This window comes from Xiphophorus hellerii, chromosome 18, assembly GCF_003331165.1.
Source record: "Xiphophorus hellerii strain 12219 chromosome 18, Xiphophorus_hellerii-4.1, whole genome shotgun sequence".
Classification (NCBI taxonomy): Eukaryota; Metazoa; Chordata; class Actinopteri; order Cyprinodontiformes; family Poeciliidae; genus Xiphophorus; species Xiphophorus hellerii.
The window spans coordinates 4,275,277-4,290,385 of record NC_045689.1 but is presented as its reverse complement, the minus strand read 5'-3'; the positions used below and the strand labels follow the sequence as shown (position 1 = coordinate 4,290,385).

The 15,109-nt window shown below is 38.4% G+C and overlaps 1 protein-coding gene and 1 long non-coding RNA gene across 2 annotated transcripts; both read right to left on the bottom strand.

The window, feature by feature from the left end:
* Positions 1–1,320: 1,320 nt before the first annotated feature.
* Positions 1,321–2,573, bottom strand: LOC116707623 (uncharacterized). Its single transcript, XR_004336530.1, has 2 exons — positions 1,851–2,573; positions 1,321–1,487 (listed from the first exon to the last, which is right to left on the bottom strand). It is a non-coding gene; the product is annotated as an uncharacterized LOC116707623 (long non-coding RNA).
* Positions 2,574–2,680: 107 nt separating this feature from the next.
* LOC116737661 (uncharacterized) lies at positions 2,681–14,729 on the bottom strand. Its single transcript, XM_032590991.1, has 6 exons — positions 14,336–14,729; positions 10,009–12,553; positions 7,600–7,730; positions 5,008–5,129; positions 3,638–3,752; positions 2,681–3,260 (listed from the first exon to the last, which is right to left on the bottom strand). The coding sequence occupies exons 2-6, from the start codon at positions 11,690–11,692 to the stop codon at positions 3,138–3,140; spliced, it is 2,175 nt and encodes a 724-aa protein (XP_032446882.1). The 5' UTR covers positions 11,693–12,553; positions 14,336–14,729; the 3' UTR covers positions 2,681–3,137.
* Between the last annotated feature and the right edge of the window lie 380 nt (positions 14,730–15,109).

Here is a 15,109-nt window from a genome sequence, read left to right as displayed (position 1 = left end):
CCGATGGGCGTGGCTAAATGTGGGGATGAACGCAGCGACTAATCGGGGTTTGAGTTAGGACAAAAGAAGGACTGTTGCAAACTTAGTGACAAAACTAGCAATTTCTTTTACATATTATTAGAGATTTTTATGGTGACGTGAAACAAGGTTATTATAGTTAAATAAAACTAAAAATCCTAAATTGAAAAAATATTTTAACTGAAATAACCTACCAGAACTTTATCATGCATTTATAAAAGTAGGACACACTGAAATTCTAGTTATAATTTACTTCCTTGTTGTGTTTATTAGCCTTTCAAACTGAGGTGAGATTAATTTTATTTACACACAAGTAGTTTACATCAGTAGTAAACTACCGCACTTTATACTCCTCCTAGCGGCTACGCTACGCTAGTCCGCAAAAGTTGGTTGAAACACCAGAATCAATTGGTTGTTCAACAATAATTGAATAATTTTTTTGAAAATTCATTATCCAATTCACTTACAAATAATCACAATCCTCTGATTAAATTCTGCACCTAAAAATGAACCAAAGTATAAAAAAAATTAAAACTATAATTATAATAAAGCCTAAACAATATTTAACTAACGGTAACTAATAAACAAGTAAACACTCTTATAAACCAGCAAAAACTAACTGAATTCGACAAGCAAAAAGTCAAAATGAAATAAAACCAAACTGTAACAAAAAACCCAAAACTATTATAACCCTGATGTGAAAGGAATATTAGCTGCATGTCCATTACAAATGTCTAAAAAGCACAATTTAACACTTATGTGTTTCCAGTAAGAAACACAATTAAAATCACATGTGAATAAGTTTGTTCACACAATAAATCATTAAAAACTTGCCATGCTTTTGTCTGCCTACCAGTTCCTGTCGGCTTCTTCGTGGTTTCCAGCAGTAGTAGCATCCAGATTCTTGATCATGTGTTCCTTTACAGTTTTGTGAAACAAACCAATTCCAATACGGCCAAAAGAAAAACTCTTTCCTGTGTTTAGCCAAGTTTCAACAAAGCAAATAAAAGCAGATTTGGGTCCACTAAGGTGTACTTTACAGTATAAGTCAATGAGTCGTTACCATGACAACAGAAGGAAAGCAGACAGTTTGGAAAAGATTATCACTTTGTGTTGAATCTAACATTGTTGTAATTAGATTTCAATTAGATTTTTGCCCTGATTTACGTTATTCATTCTAGAATTGTGGTCGGGTGGGCCGCACAAAGTCAATCCTGGGGCTACAAATGGCCCCCGAACCGCAGCTTGAACACCAAAGTTCTCCACCGGTGACCCATTAATTAAGTGAACACAAACAGCAGACACGCAGTATCCTTTTTTTTTTTTATTACATCAGTTACCGAGGCGACAGCTCCGCCATCCCGACTGGAACAGATCAGAAAATATTCGTATTTTTCAGGATTTTAGAGGCTGTACAAACGGCACACACAAGCTTGATTGTTTCGGAGTTTCATCACAAACGACTGAGCCTTTAAATAGCAGAATAGAACAAATTATCTGCATGACAAAAGTTTAAAATTAAACGGTGGAGTCATAAACAAGTTGGATGTTTTTAGCGTTTGATTCAGCAACCCGGAGGTCCTGATGGCGCAAACTGGAAGACAAACCTGTTCCTTGTGTCGCTATCTGCAGGCTAAAGGCAGAAATATCACATGCATTTGAAAATAATAAAAAGTAAAACGAAGCTTTAAAAAGTGTTTTCACACATTAAATGCCACAAAATGATGCTCAACTCTATTCTTCAGTAGCTGCGTTTCCATTACAAACATGTTCAAAACTTCGTCAACATTTTGCTAATGTCGAAAAAACGCAATTTTAGAAAAGAAAATCACACGTAAATATCTTTGTCTACGTGACAAATCATAAAAAAACATGCCGCGCCATTATCCTCCTACCACTTCCTGCTTTCTTCTTCGTGGTTTACTCCGGTGGCAACATGCGGTTGTGGATCACGTGACTCGTGTTAAGTGAGAAAAGTGTTTCCACTGCAGTTTTGCGAAATAAGCAGGAAGAAACACACATCCTAGCGCCAAAACTTTATTTTTAAAACAAAAATCGAGTTTTTTCGACATTCATTTCCATTAAACTAGTTATCTGATTGAGCTAATTTATTTTCAAAACTTCAAAGTGCGGCATCAGTGTATGTCATCAATGGAAACGCAGCTGGAGCTAGTTAGTGCGGCATTTTCTCAACTGTGGACGAATCCAGAAGATGGAGGTCAGCAGTTCCTGCTGCGTTTAAGGAACAATGAAAACAGGGGAAAGTTGTCAATCGGTGCGTTTGCATAAGTTTTACCAGCTTCCACAAAGGATCCAGCCGCCATGTTGCTACAGGAACCGATTTAATATGTAATGTTTTTATCATGGCAAGAAAAACCTTTAATCTGGAGGGAATTCTTTGAAAACTATTTGAGTTATATCCAAAACGTCAGATCTGATTTTGTTAATTATCTAATGATGTATATAGCAATTTATTTATTTCCACTGGGAGAAAATACAAAAAAGTAAATGAAAAATGTATAAAATATACATTTATATTTATTCCTTAATTATTTTATTATTTTTAAATTTAATTTATGAAAAAGAAAAATGTATATAATTATTTTTTTCATTTTTTAAATGAAATTTAAAAATAACTAATGAAAAAAACACATGCATATATATATATGTTTTTTCATTATTTTTAAAAAATTAATTTATCTTTTAAACTAATTCATGTATTTTCTCCCACTGATGTTGCAGTTTGTGATAAAACAATAAAACATTTTAAAAAGTAGCAACATCTTCAATAAAGAGGTTTTGTTAATGATAATTTAGAACCATAATGGAGAAAATCCCATTTGATTTATTGGGATGTAATTTTGTTAATATTTCTGCTCGTCTGTTTTCTCAACATGGTGGCGAGCGCCGTGGGTCTGCTGGGGTCAACAGGTCACCTCAGGATGAGGAACATGAGGAACAAGATGGCGGATGGAGGGAAACAAAGACGCTCCGCCCGTCTACGTCGTTTCTGGAGCAGCGGCCGCTCCGTTTTCCGGAGAGCGTCTCTCAGTCCTCTGTGAGTAAATTAACCGGAGTGCAAACAAGGGAAACATGATCCTTAAACGCGCGCCGCAGCGTCACGCCACGACGTTTCTGTTGTAGTCGTAGGACAGCCGGCGCTTGGCGGCCGCGTGCTGATTGGCCGAGGAGAGGCCTGGGGACAGGTGGCGGTTCGTCGACCAGGAAGTAGATCTGCTTTCCTGGGAAGACGTCGACCAAAAGAAGGAAACGCATCAACTTATTTACAGACATTTCATTGGTTAGATTACATTATTACTGCTGCTACTAATAATCAGTTACTCAGTACTTAAGTAGACTTTTTACCAAATAGTTTTTTACTCGACTATTTTCTTGCTACTCTTTATTGAGTGTAATTTTTTGGAAACTCTGCTGATCTCTAGTAATAATAATTATATTAAATAATTACATGGAAACCTTTATTTAATAGTTTAGCATTTATTTACCTGTATAGTTCAGTAAAAAGTAATTTCTCATTAGATTTAATCATGAATAAGCAGAGGTGGGTAAAAACTAATTACATTTATTTAACTAATGACGCAGCGATAATTTTACTCACAGGAAGCGGCGGCTGCAGCTGCAGGGTTTGGACGACCAGGTTCTGAGACGCGCTGCTGGATTTCTTGTGGCTCTGGTCGATCATTTTGTTCAGATCATGGAAAGAGTCCAAAAGCCTTCAGAGAAAAAAACGACGACAACATGCAGAGGAAACGGACAGAATTACAATGTTTACCCGTAAAATAATCTAAAATATGCTTTAAAGAGATGATAACATGCAAATAAAATTCTAATTAATAATTTAATTGATTATTCCACCTTAAAAACTAATGTTATATACACTCCAATCATAATTATGACAGAAATCAAATAATGTCATAAAACAGTTCATACGGTTCACCACTTGGGGGCGACATTCTGTTTCCTTTTCCACATAACAGCTCAACTGATTTCCATGTAAAAATCTTATTTTCTCGTATAAATGCTGCCCCCTGTTGGAACCAGGAAGCATAGCACATTGACTGGTCTGAATGTTTTCATCAAACTACATTTAAACGACCATTTATTTAATTAAATTGAAGAATTTTAAGTGGGAATGCTCCATTACACAAAAAGTATAATTATTGTTTATAATGTAACTATATAAAAGAAAGCATATATTTGTAAAACCAAATCAAAAACTAATTCAAATAATTACATGGTTCTAAATATACGTTTAATATGGACAAAAAAAGAAAAACATTTTAGGTGATTAGCATTAAAGTGTACAAAAGAGACATATTTAAACAGAAATCAAACTTTCACCTTGATTTATTTTTTTATATAAAGGTTTCAGTTTATATTCATGAGAATAACTCATTTATTAGAAATGTATGAAAAGGAAATTCATATTTTAGTCATCTTTTTTTTCATAGAAATACAAAATTAACATTTTTCTTTACTTTTGACAAGGACTGCTAATATATTAGCCTTAGCATCGGTACTGGATGGTTCTTTTAGTGCATCAACCTGATAAGTAAAACTAGACCGATTATTAACAGGCAATTTTTATGTCAATGTTGTTGCTGTTTATGTTAATGGAGGGCGTGGGGGGCAGTTAGTTATGTGCAGTTTTGGGCACCGCTAGCTAAAAAGGTAGCTGGGCTAACCTTAAATGACCAATAAATATTAGTTCTGCTAATGCAAAAGTGCCACATTAGCAAGGTATTTAGCAGAAGCTAATACCAAGGCGCTAACTTCAATTCAAAATCCATCTGCCCTTAAATGTCTCATTTATTTTGACATTAAGAGATGATACCGGTCTAAGTCTTCATATCGGTGCATTCCTACTTTCATCAAAGCTGCTTTGATTCACTGCTTTTTGTCTGCTGGAAACTGAATCAGCTCAGCTGTAAGTTTAGCATCACATCCCAGGTGGGATGAATGGCCCACCCTTGATCCTGTCTGGCTCGGCCGCGGAGGAGCTGCGTCAGCGTGGGAACGGCTTCCAGGTCACAGGGGTCACCAGGGGAAACACTGGACAGCGAGGGGAAGGCTTCAGCAAAGACTGCCACCTGCAGGAGAAACAAAAAAACCTCAGAGGTTAGAAACAAAATATGAAAAACAATCCAGAAAGAACCGAACCTGTACTGCAAACACACAAAATCCAACTATTTTTGTTCTAGTTTTAAGCAAACATCTTAGTACACTTGAAATAAGACTAAATTAATTTATAAGTAATTTTTTTTAGCAAGATATAGAAACTTGTTTTACGTCAATAATTCCTTAATAATATTAATGAAAAAGTTCTAGTTCTACTAGAATGTTCCTCTTCGCCGTTACCTAGCAACCCCAGCCAAGCCATGCCCGTTACCTAGCAACCTAGTTCCAATTCAACTGGCAGATTATTTCCCTTACAAGTTGGGAAGAATGTTTAGTAATAAGTGAAATATTCTGTCAGTGGAAGTAGAACTTTTTCATTAATATTAAGGAATTATTTACGTAAAACAAACTCCTATGTCTTGCTGGAAAGTTACTTGTAAGTTAGTTTTGTCTTATTTAAAGCTTACTAAGATATTTGCTCTAGAAACTAGATATAAATACGTAGTTATAGTTTGTGTTTAAAACATGTGGTTAAAGAATGACTTTTTCTACCCAAAGACATTTTACTTGTAGATTTTGTTCCTAAAAAGGTTTCTATAAAGTGTTTAATTCTGAGATTTTAGCTTTTCTTTAAAACTAATTTGTTATTAAAATGAATACTTCAAAACCTTTGGTGTTTCATGCTACAAATAACTTTGGCATTTTCTGTCTAGTTTCCAGTGCAAATATCTTAGACTTGAAATAGACAAAACTAACTTATACGTAACGTTTCAGCAAGATAAAGGATCTTGTTTTAAGTCAATAATTCCTTAAAAGTGATGAAAAAGTTCTACTACCCCTGGAAGATTATTTCACCCATAAAAATACATTTTTCCCATAAGTCTTTTCATATTAAAGAATTATTGACTTTAAATAAGCTCCAATATCTGGGTACAAAGTTACTTGTAAGTTAGTTTTGCCTAAATTCAAGAAGACATTTGCACAAGAAACCAAACCAAAAATACTTTGTAATATTTTGTGTTTTTGCAGTGTAAGCGTCATGTAAAGTAGAAAGTAATGCAAACATTTCATATGTAATAAAAAGAGAGACTCTTCCTGGCGGTTTGAAGCATTTAATTTGAAGCTGGCTCGCCCTCCTCTGTGGACAAGGCTCATTTTTCATCTGCATCTTTTTCCGTGTGTTTAATGTCCACAGAGACTTTCCCCCGCAGCTTCGTCTTCCATCTTTTATGACTGCTCCAAATGTTGCTGCACAACATCCAGACTCGTTTCTAACCTAAAATCACGTGACGAGCGGCGCTGCCGTGGTAACGGGAGGGATAAAACGTTAAACTAGCTCAGAACTGAGATCACCCAACTTTTTTTATTATTGGGATAAACAATAATGTTGCTGTTTCTTTGAGATAATTATTGACTAATTTATTGATGGGTTCGCCCTCTCAGACCAATAAACTTTCATTTAGTAAAAAACACTGAACACCCGAACTGTGAGATATCTAAAGATTAAAAAATAAAAAATGACGACCAAAGAAAATGGAAATAAAAACCACACAAAACAAAAACCATAAATAAATAGATTATGAAGCCCCTTTAGATGAAATATCAATCAGAATGAAAATGATCAAGCTCATTTTAATTGATCAGGTGATTAAAGAATTACTAAATTAGTGTATGATCATTTCGATAATCAATTAATCCCAATTAATGGTATTTTTGAGTGTATATTCTACTAAACTGCTAACTTAATTAATGAGTATCACAATAATTGATTAATCACGATTACACAATTAATCAATACAATCACAATTAATAGTTTTGAATGTATACTCTAGTTAATGATTAATCGATTACTAAATTGATTATTTCAACTATTGACTAATCACGATTAATCAGGATTAATGGTCTTTTGGGGCCTGTACAGTCTAGTTAACAACTAATTGACTAGTAAATCAGTTGACAATTACTTCAATAATCGATTAATCACAATTAATTATTATAAATCATGACTAATGGTGTTTTTGATGGCATTAGTTAAAGGTTTATAATGTAGTGTTTGATATCTTTTAAATGGAACCCTCTTGGCTTCATTTGAGCCAACGTTTGAGTCTCTCTGACGAAAACAGAGGTCAGAGTTTGACCTTTCTGTTTTCAGAAAACAGAGTTTGTTAAATTAAAAAATAATACACATTTCCCATTTCTAAACTAGGTAGATTTATTTTAGCCCAGTGATATCCAGGGTCATATCAGTTAACAACTGAAATACTCAACAAACTCAAAAGATTCAGAAAATGAATAACATATACCTATACTGTCTGTCTAACTTGAATCAGTGCTGGTAAAAGAGACTCAAAACTTGATGTAATTGAAAGCAAAGAGTGGACCAAAAAATGGTCTGGCCCATCGACTACTGGTCTAGCCAAAGTTTTGAAGCCAGAGTCGTACCAGGCTGTGATTGGTTGGCGGTCCAGCTTTCCTCGCCTCCACGGCGTTGGCCGGCCACCATCGCTCCACGCCATCTCCACTCTCACCTGTCGGCTCCTGAGGGAAGGCCGTCCAGGTGTCGTCTCCACCTGCTGTTTGATGACACAAACAGGCAATTTATACACTTAATTCACAGGTTTAACAGCTGAAATTGGTTCCGGATGACTCAGTTGAATCGTTTTCTCATTGTGTTTCATGCTGCCTGTTCCTTTTCCCCTCACAGCCACATTTGGCTGAGTTTTTCCTCTGACTTTCCCCCCTGGCTCAGACGAGGCATGAAGAATCCACCCGACACTTGCTCTGTGTGAATGTTTCTCCCTCTCTCACTGCCCAATAACCTGAGGCTAACAGGAGCTTAGAGTCACTTTTTCTCCTACCAGCCCAACTCTGAAAGATTAATAGCATGTAGTGAGAGGGAGTAGTCGGCCAAAAATCCAGGTCAGGACAGACTAAAATAATTTATCCACTCTGCAAGTGCTTTCTAAAGAAAGACATTACCTATATGTATAGAAGAATATTTAGAATATTTTTAAATTATGATCTTGTTAGGCTACAAACCAGAGAAAAAAGTTATCGATCGAAACACGATTAATTGAAAAGCCGTAACTGTCTTAAAAACTTACGTTTTCTGTTGTATCAAGAGAAACGACCGTCTTTCAAAAACACGAAGGGCTACTTTTTCTTTCCGTTTTTGTTCATAAAATGCTGAATTAAAAAACTAAAACGCTACATCTGAACATGTTTTTCAGCTGCATTAAATATTTACTGAAACAAAAAATAACGGTTTTCCGTCATAAAGCACATCTTAATGACTGTTATTAAAGTAAAAAATTTACCTTAAGGAGTTTGTAGAATGTCATTTTAAAACAGAACCGCTTAAAATTCATCTTAAATCGCACCGTTTGGACCGTTTCTCTTTTCTGCTCTGGTTTAACCGCCGCCATCTTTAATTGCTGTATCAACGCTCCGAGGATAATCAGCGGCGCCCCCAGCTGGATGGCGGCCGAACTACAACACTTAAAAAAAAAAGGTCTAAGCAGACGCTATCAGATTGGGACTCATTTTAATCTAATAAATTATTACCCGACAATTAATCTTAAATTGATTTATTCGTTTAACTGTATCCTACACCGATTCAGGCAAAACGTCTCCAACTACTGACCAATTGTGCATTATTTTCCGTTATTTCAACCAGTTCAGAGGTCATCTGTTTATCTGTGTTTTTCTCCTATGAAGCCACTAAAGTCACCATTAACTATCTTTTTCTTCTACATAGAAAAGTACTCCTAGATTCAGGTTTATATGTACTTTTGTTGTGTTTACTCACAATAAACAGCTCTGTGCTGCATTGTTAGGAATAATTTGGAATGTGTGTATTTGACTTTTTTTTAATTGAAGCAAAATTAATAAACTGAATTCAGCTGAAATAAGGGCTGCAACCAAACTTTATTTCAGTTATCGATTTATTGGATAAATAAATTTGAACATTCTGCATTTTTTTTAAAATTTAACCAGAAGCTAATTTATAAAGGAACAATAACACAAAATTACAATGGTAATAATATTACACCTTATTCTTAATATAATAAGGCATAATAACCTTATTTTAATGATAAGGTTATTATTATGACCCAATTGAAAGGTTATTTAGATACTGAAAGAATTGAGTCTCTAGTACTGATGCACTAATGCGACATTAATATACACTGAGGTGACAATCAGATCTATTCAATCTAATTCTATGCTTTGTGCCTTATTATTTATTTTACATTATATTTAGAGTTCCTAATTGCACTTCTGAATCAAACATGTTTATTTTTTACATGTTTGACCAACGTAGTCAACCTATTGTTTTTGTTTCTTTGTTATTTATGTTACATTGGCTGTTTTACTCCCAACTGCACCGACAGAGCAAATTAAAGTTATTTACATTTTTACATGTTTGACCAAGTTTGTGAAGCCAACGGTATATTTACGTGTGCTGGAGCAGCAAAGATATGAGATAAGTTTGTAATTCTGTACATTTATGTTTGCATTAAAAAAAAACAAAACATGTTAAGTAAATTCAGCTGCTTACTTAAAATGTCCTGTATGCTAAAATGTCGGTATTGGAAATTAAAAAAGTTTATAGTTGCAGCCAGAAACTAGGCTAAAAGATTTTGTGTTTTTGCAGTGCGCTGCATTCCTGAGGGATCAGAAAAGGTTCAAATGGCTCCTAATACTCTGCACAAGTGTTGCTGGAGTTTTGGTCAGGAGGTGGGCTTGACAACTTTGACTCTTTGTTTTTGGATTTAAAAAGAAATGAGGATGAAAAAAAAAACACAGGAGAAAAAGAGTGAGAACGATAAAATAATAAAGTTAGGGACTCACCAATTCTCGCTCTGCTCCCAGAAGTTTCCGAGGCGGACATGTTGACCCCGTCGCTCCAGGCCAGGTCTCCCTCCGCCTGCATGAAGACCCCGAACTCATCCTCCTCTTCCTCCTCAGTGGAGGAGACCCTCACCTCCTCTGCCTTCTCCTCCAGCTCTCCACTTGGACTCCTTCTCTGTTTTTGGCCGTCTTTCTCCTCCTCCTCCTCTTCCTCCCCACTGGTCGCCATGGAAGCCAGAGAAGGGGCAGGATTAGAGGAGGCATTAAAAACCAAGGTTGATGCGTTTTCCTCTTCATCCTCCAGCTTCCCGCAGGTGCACTCATCCTTGACTTTCTCTGATTTCTCAGAAATTGAGAGATTTTTCTGTCTGACAGGCGAACAGAAAACCTCTTCCTCCTCCTGAAAATTGTTGTTTTCTTCACGTTTTTGGAAAATATGAGGTTCTCTGGTTTCCTCATCGCTGCCAATATTTGTTTCCTCTTCATGTTCAACTTTACGTTGGTTTTGGTGATCCAGGTTTATACAGACCTGGATTACGTCCTGATCAGCACCCCCTACAGGAATGGAGGACTCTACAGAATTCAACTGTACTTCCCGCTCCGTTTCTTCTTCTGGGTTTCGTTCAGCGCTCCTTACGGGAATGGAGGACTTGACAGAAGTCCACTGTATCTCTTCTGCGTATTGTCCAGCGCCCCCAATAGGATTGGAGGACTCCACACCATTTAACTGTATTTCTTCTTCTGCATTTGGTCCAGCGCCCCCTAAAGGAAAGGAGGACTCCGGTTCTGCTTCGTTTTGTTTGGATTTACAGCCAGAAATGGGGGAATTTTGCCTCTCCGGAAGTCTTTCGGATCCTTTCTCTCCATCAACAGCTGAGTCGTTTTTGGAGTCCAACTCCTCTGCTTCCTTCCCGTCCAGGTCCAGCTCAGTCGCCGTTCTTCTTGTCGGACTTTCGGCTTCCTCTCGATCATCCTGGCTGTTTTTTCGAGTGCGAGTTTCGGGTGGAACATCGACTCGCTCCGACTGCTTTCCTTCAGCCGTTTTGCAGCTCCTTTCCCGGCCGATGCCGGACTTCCTCCACCTCCGGCCGGACCGCACCCTGACCCGGTTCGCTGCGGCCTCTGTTGGCGGCGGCTCCGCACTTCCTCCTCCTAATCCTTCTCGCTTTCCTCTCAACCACTGTCCGACCGTGCTGGAAGTCGAACCGGAACCGGGCTTGGCGGTTGAGTATAAACAGCTCCCCTTCTCCGTCCGGAGGAACAGGCATTGCGTTTGCGTCTTCCCGCCACCTTCCGACGTCTTCAACGTGGCGACCGTTACCAGCGCGCCGATCCCGGCCTGCCGGGCGTCGACGCCCAGCGGCAAACCATATCCGCTCAGGTACACGTCGGCAGGCCTCGGGCAGGACGTCGACGTCCCTTTACCTCCCAGCGGCGGGGCAGTCGGGGGTTTACCTCCACCGAGCAGACCGCCGGCTTTGCGGCGGTTCCTGGAGCACAGCGCCCAGGCTCGGAGGCCGCGGATCAGCGGCAGGTCTCCCAGGCCCAGCTCGACTCGGCTGGGGAAGGGCAGCGAGGTTCTGGAGCACCTCTGGAGCATCTCCCGGGGGCAGTCCGACATGCCCAGGCAGGGGTAGTTGTTGTTGTTGTTCTGCTGAAGCATGGCGCCCGTTGTTGGCCTCATCTAAGTTTTATGGTTGTTTCCTCACACCAGCCTGTTTAGTTCGTTTTAATCAGTTCTTTTGCTTAGAAAGTTCGGTTCGGTTGTCTGATGCGGACCACAAAAAGCGAACCTAAAAACCTCCTCGGTTTGGTTGGACGTGTTTGAATGCATATATGAACACCAAGCGGACGGAAGGCCGCTCCAAAAGCAGGAAGTGGAAAACAGTGCAGGGCATTCTGGGTACTCTTGTTTGTTTCAACCAAAACAAACAAGAATGTAGCGCTAGAGGGTAAAATGGCTTGTGGTATTTTTCTAAAGACAAAAGAGAAACTTCTCCGTTTTTGTTTACACTTTGTGAAGGACGCTCCTCTTCAAAGGTTTTTGTGTCGTTTCTTTCAGTCGTTCTTGGTGCAGCGCCCCCACAGGCGAGGAGGGGAACAAGTTTTTCAACTAATTTGGCTGGTTTGACTCAGTGCTGTGATTTTCAGGTTGAGCTGAATTCTCATTTGTGAGAAGAAACGCTGCCAGAGTCAGTAATCTAATCTCAATTCAAAGCACGGCAGCTCCAATAATTCAGACAAAACACTCTGTGCGTGACGAAACGTCCCTTTTGGAAACTCCGACAACAATAAAACCAAAACAATGAGCTGATCTTTTTAATCTTGCATCTTGGCAGTTCCCTCTGATGGTGGAAAAGCTCCAGTCGCTGAGTAAACGCAGAGGAACAAGCAGGTTACGTGTCCTGCTGTCTCCGCTGATGAGAGTGGAGGTAATGAGGATTTTGTTTTCTTCCACGCCGATGCGCCGTGACGCTGTTTTCTGACCTCTCTGTCAGCTGGACTCGCGTCTCTCAGGGCCAATCGGGCAGTGAAAGCAACGAGGCTGCAGAGGAACAGGACAAAGCGATGACAGTTAAGCCTCTCAAAGGAGAAATAAATGTATATCAAGAACAAGAAGGACATTTCGAGATTAAAATGAGTCTTATTTACAGACTGGTTTACTAGAATTTACAGAATGTAACAAAATATAATTTGGTTTCACTTTCATTTTTGCCAAAAGCTGACATATTATAATAAATTAACAAAACTGGATAATTTCCGTTTGTTTTTCTACCAAAAACTGGATGATAAAATTCTTCAGTCTGGTGTTTTGGTCTCAATTAACCTTTTTTTGGAAGGGTAATTTTGTTTAGAAACTTCATACTTCGTTTTATTTGATGTTTTATTTATTTTGAGTATTTAAAATGTATTTCAGTCACAGTGTAAAAAATTCATTAGCAATTAAAGTTGATTGATCTTTGAGAATGTGTTCACTATTAATATTGCAACAATATTATCATTTGCCACAACAAAGCTAATGCTATGTTGCTAACATCATTTCAAATATGAAATTATGTTTATGTTCTATAATGTCTGAATATTGTATTTGTTTATATTATGTTTGATATTGTCTGTGTTTTATTTTGGTCCTATATGTTTCTTGTGTGTAAAAATGTTAGGAAAAAAATAGAAAGTGAACCTGAGAAGAGGAAACGGAACTCACCTACTTCAAAATAAAAGCATGATTATATAGCCGCTAGCTAATTGAAGATTTATTAGCAGCCGAAAACCAAAACTCCAACACAAATGTCAAACTTCTTCCAACGGAAAGTTTACAAAACTTAAGAATTGATGTGGAAACTTTTAGAGGAAGCTAAGTGTGCTAAAGGTTTTCAAAGTTAGCATAAATTTAAGAGGAAAAATTAACTCTTGTATTAGCTTATTAGCATACCCACTTACCCACTACTGGAAAGTGGGTAAACTTACCAGTAGTGGGTAAGTGTACTGACTTCTGGGTTTCAATGTGTGTTTGAAAGAACATTTTTAAGCCTGTAGTTGTGGATTTGAGGCAACACACTTATTTTAAGGAAGCTAAGTGTGCTACATGTTTTCAAAGTTAGCAAAAACCAATAAACCAAAAATTAGCTTTTCTATTAGCGAGTCACTGGAACTCACAACCTTCCGATTGCAAGACGACTATGACAAGTTTAACACCACCCATCTCTGACTAACTTCCCTGTCCATGTTAAACACATTCCCATAGCATGATGCTGCCACCACCATGTTTCAATATGTCTGTTCAAGTCACCATTTCCCAGCCACTAACAGCGTTTTGCATGAAGGAGAAAAAGTAACATTTTGGTCCTATCTGGACAAAGTTCAGCCATTCCAAATCTTGGAATATTGTTTTAGAACCACAACGTTCTTAATTAAAAATTCCTGCAAGAATTTTATATTTATATTTCTACTAATATAATGAAATCTTTAGCTACTTCACAATTACTTTATTATGTAATATCCGAATTAAAATACCATGAATTTTAATCAGGGTTCCACAAAATGTGGAAAACTTCACGGTGGTTCTGTTCCGGGTCGTAACAAAGAAGCTTTAATTTGGTTTTAATTGACACTTTGCGCATCCTGGTGCCACTTAGATCAGACGTGACATCAGCAGACGCGTAAAATCCAGATTTTATAACATGCACCATCGGGGACAAAGGCAGGTGTTGGCCACGTATCAGACCAGCAGCAAGTGTGTTAAGATGAGCCACCAGTAAAACCAGTAGCTTCGCCACCAGAACATCCAGAACGGAAGGTTCCCCCAAAGCGGATTTTAGTTTCTTACCTGATCAGATGTTCGGGATTTTAGTTCATTAGCATTTATTCAAGGTCCTTCCACATCTTCATTGTTTACAGAGGAAGCTGGTGGAACATCCTGAACTGGGATCGCATCATTTCCAGTCGGCCTGCGCCACAGAATCAGTCAAATCAGCGTCCGGTCCGATCAGTCAGAGAGCGGGGTAACCACACACCCAGGACCCGTTACTCCGGCTCCTGCGGCCGCTGCGCCGCGCCTCATCCGCCGCGGCTCTGCGGGGCGCATCGACGCATCTTTCCGCAGTCAGTCCGCCAGTCGCCTCCGGTGCGCTCAGCCAGCCGGATGACGGAGAGCGCGTTGGACCTGCAGCCCACTCACCGATGGGAGGAGAGATGCGAGCCACGCAGAGGCAGGGAGAGGTGAGGCCAGCGGAAGTGTATGGCGGGTTGTTAATGCCACGCGGAAGTGGAGGCTTTTAATATTTTACTTCAAATGGGCGATCGCAGCTGGAATATACAACGGCGTGTTATAGGGACATTAAAACAGAGGAAGTCAGTACGTGTCCGCCAAAATCTAGAGATTAATCTCAGAATTTTTGTAATAATAATAACAATAATAATAAATTCACAAGAAGTTGATATTAATCTAAAACAAATTCTAGGAAAAAAAAAAACATAAAATTTTCTAACATTATATGGTTAAGAACTTGAAAACTTTCCAAAAGTCGCATTTAAAAAAAAAAGAGGAAATTTCTGAGTATCGTGAGTCAAAAACCTTCAAACTTTTCAAACTCAGAAATTT